This window comes from Acanthamoeba castellanii (genome assembly GCF_000313135.1).
Source record: "Acanthamoeba castellanii str. Neff unplaced genomic scaffold scf7180000084618, whole genome shotgun sequence".
In the NCBI taxonomy this organism is placed as follows: domain Eukaryota; phylum Discosea; order Longamoebia; family Acanthamoebidae; genus Acanthamoeba; species Acanthamoeba castellanii.
The window spans coordinates 135,161-137,076 of record NW_004457632.1 but is presented as its reverse complement, the minus strand read 5'-3'; the positions used below and the strand labels follow the sequence as shown (position 1 = coordinate 137,076).

Here is a 1,916-nt window from a genome sequence, read left to right as displayed (position 1 = left end):
CGGTCTGGCCGGTCCAGTAGCGACCACCGTGGATCCACACCATGACGGGCAGCTTGTCGCCGGCCTTGGCGTTCTTGGGGGTGAACACGTTGAGGTAGAGGCAGTCCTCCACGCCGGCCGTCGACGACTGGATGCACGGCTTGGGGAACGCGGTCGCGTTGTAGACGCCGCTCCAGGGCGACGCGGGGGTGGCCACGCCGAAGCGCTGCGGCGGGTTGGCGAAGGGAATGCCGAGGAAGGCGCGGGCCAGGTCGTTCTGTACGAAGCCCTGGACGCTACCGGACTCGGTGGGGACCACAAGGATGGGCGAGGCCGTGGCGTAGACGGCGAGCAGCGCCAGCAGGACGACGGCGCCGAAAAGTGCGGAGCGCGCCATTCGAAATAATATAGGTACAGGTAGTGTTGTAGTGGTACAGGGGTGTTTGGTAGAGTACAGTAGTTTGGAATATTGAAAGAGGAGCCCCTTGACGTCTGGATTTTATGGCGAACGGTCTCCCCGATCGAGGCGTTGCCTCCACTTTTACGGGCCAATGGTGAGCTTGCATTTAACTTACTGTCGACATTCTTGGCGAATTCCGGCGGCGAGTTTTCTCTTCGTGTTGATTCGCAGAAGCTGCGCGATGGACCGGTCCTTTTTCACTGATGGCTTACGGCTCGCCTATCACTACGATACGGGCGCTGGTCCGATTGGCTGATATTTGTGCGGGCTGGACCAACCGTTGCCGGGGCGGCTGCTTAACCAGACGGTCTTAGGGCAGATCACCTCAGTTCGTTTACCACGCGTCGCACTGGCCTGGTGTTCAAGGCTCCTCTCGCTCTGTCGGACCTTGGTCGGCGCACCGTCGACCCGACAGCGACGTCACCATCACCTCGAGCTGGCCGTTCCGCTGCGACCCTAACAGAACGAGCCTCGCACGTTTCTAGGGCGTAGGCAGTTCCAGCACAGTTCTCGCCTCACCGTGCAGCGAACTCTTCGCACACACCTTGACGACAGTCTCAGTCAAGCCAGTGTCGCCATCGGTCATCGCGGGTGTCCCCTGGTAGTTGTGGCGTTGGGAAGTGAGTGCTGTGCTTGCACTCCGCTCGCAACCACCAAACTCGCACGACAAGTGCGGACTTGACTCTTTTCCGTTTGGCCGCACAACCGCGCAAAGCACACCACCCGGTCTACACAAAAAGCCGTTTGTGCTCCGCGGCCTCGCCTTCTGCTTCACTGCCCACCGCACCACTCAGGCTACCAGCAAGCAAGTGCTCTCTTCTCCAACCTCCGCGTACCCTTAAGGAATACGCAAAGACGCGAGAAAGTAGCCTCTCTGGTCCTCTCGATCTCGATTCGTCAAGGTAAGCACGGCACATCATCATCTCCATCGTTTCGTTTTTTATCACACAAAACAAAAACTTGAATCAAAGCCCTCTTGGAAACGCATCTTTGCGATTTTGCAACACCTCTTTTTTTTATTTGGGGCGTCTTCGTTTCCGCGCCGTTCTTCGTTCTTTTTTACAAATCCTCTTCATCTTATTTTTTCTTTCTTTCTTTTTACCATTTTTGCTATTTATCTCATTTTTTATCTTCTTTATTATTCTTCTCATCACGCGTGCCTCGCGGAACCTGGCAGATCGAAAGCGACCAACCAGAGCCATCATCTGACAACCGTCACTGCCTGACGAGTCGTGACAGGTCAACGAATCGACGACCTAAGAATGGCACCCTCTTCTTCTACGCGTGGCACCCAGCAGCTTCTTCTGGCCCTCGTCGTGCTGGTCGCGACGACCACGCTCCTCCTGGGCGGCCGGCCGGCAGCGGCCCTCACGCTCCGCGGCTCCGGGGTCCAGTTCGGCTCCGAGCTGGCCTCGGGCTGGGCCACGTCGTACGGCTACGACCGCGACGACATCGCGCTCGTGTTCGGGGTGGCGGT

The 1,916-nt window shown here is 57.8% G+C and overlaps 1 protein-coding gene across 1 annotated transcript in view; it reads right to left on the bottom strand.

Annotated features, from left to right (window-relative positions):
* Positions 1-376, bottom strand: part of ACA1_081800 (Acetylcholinesterase) — a gene marked incomplete at both ends in the record, with an annotated part of 614 nt that extends 238 nt beyond the window's left edge. The window contains one exon of the mRNA XM_004367713.1: positions 41-376. Coding sequence (XP_004367770.1) covers positions 41-376 — 336 coding nt within the window. The remainder of the gene's footprint in view (positions 1-40) is intronic.
* Positions 377-1,916: the final 1,540 nt, after the last annotated feature.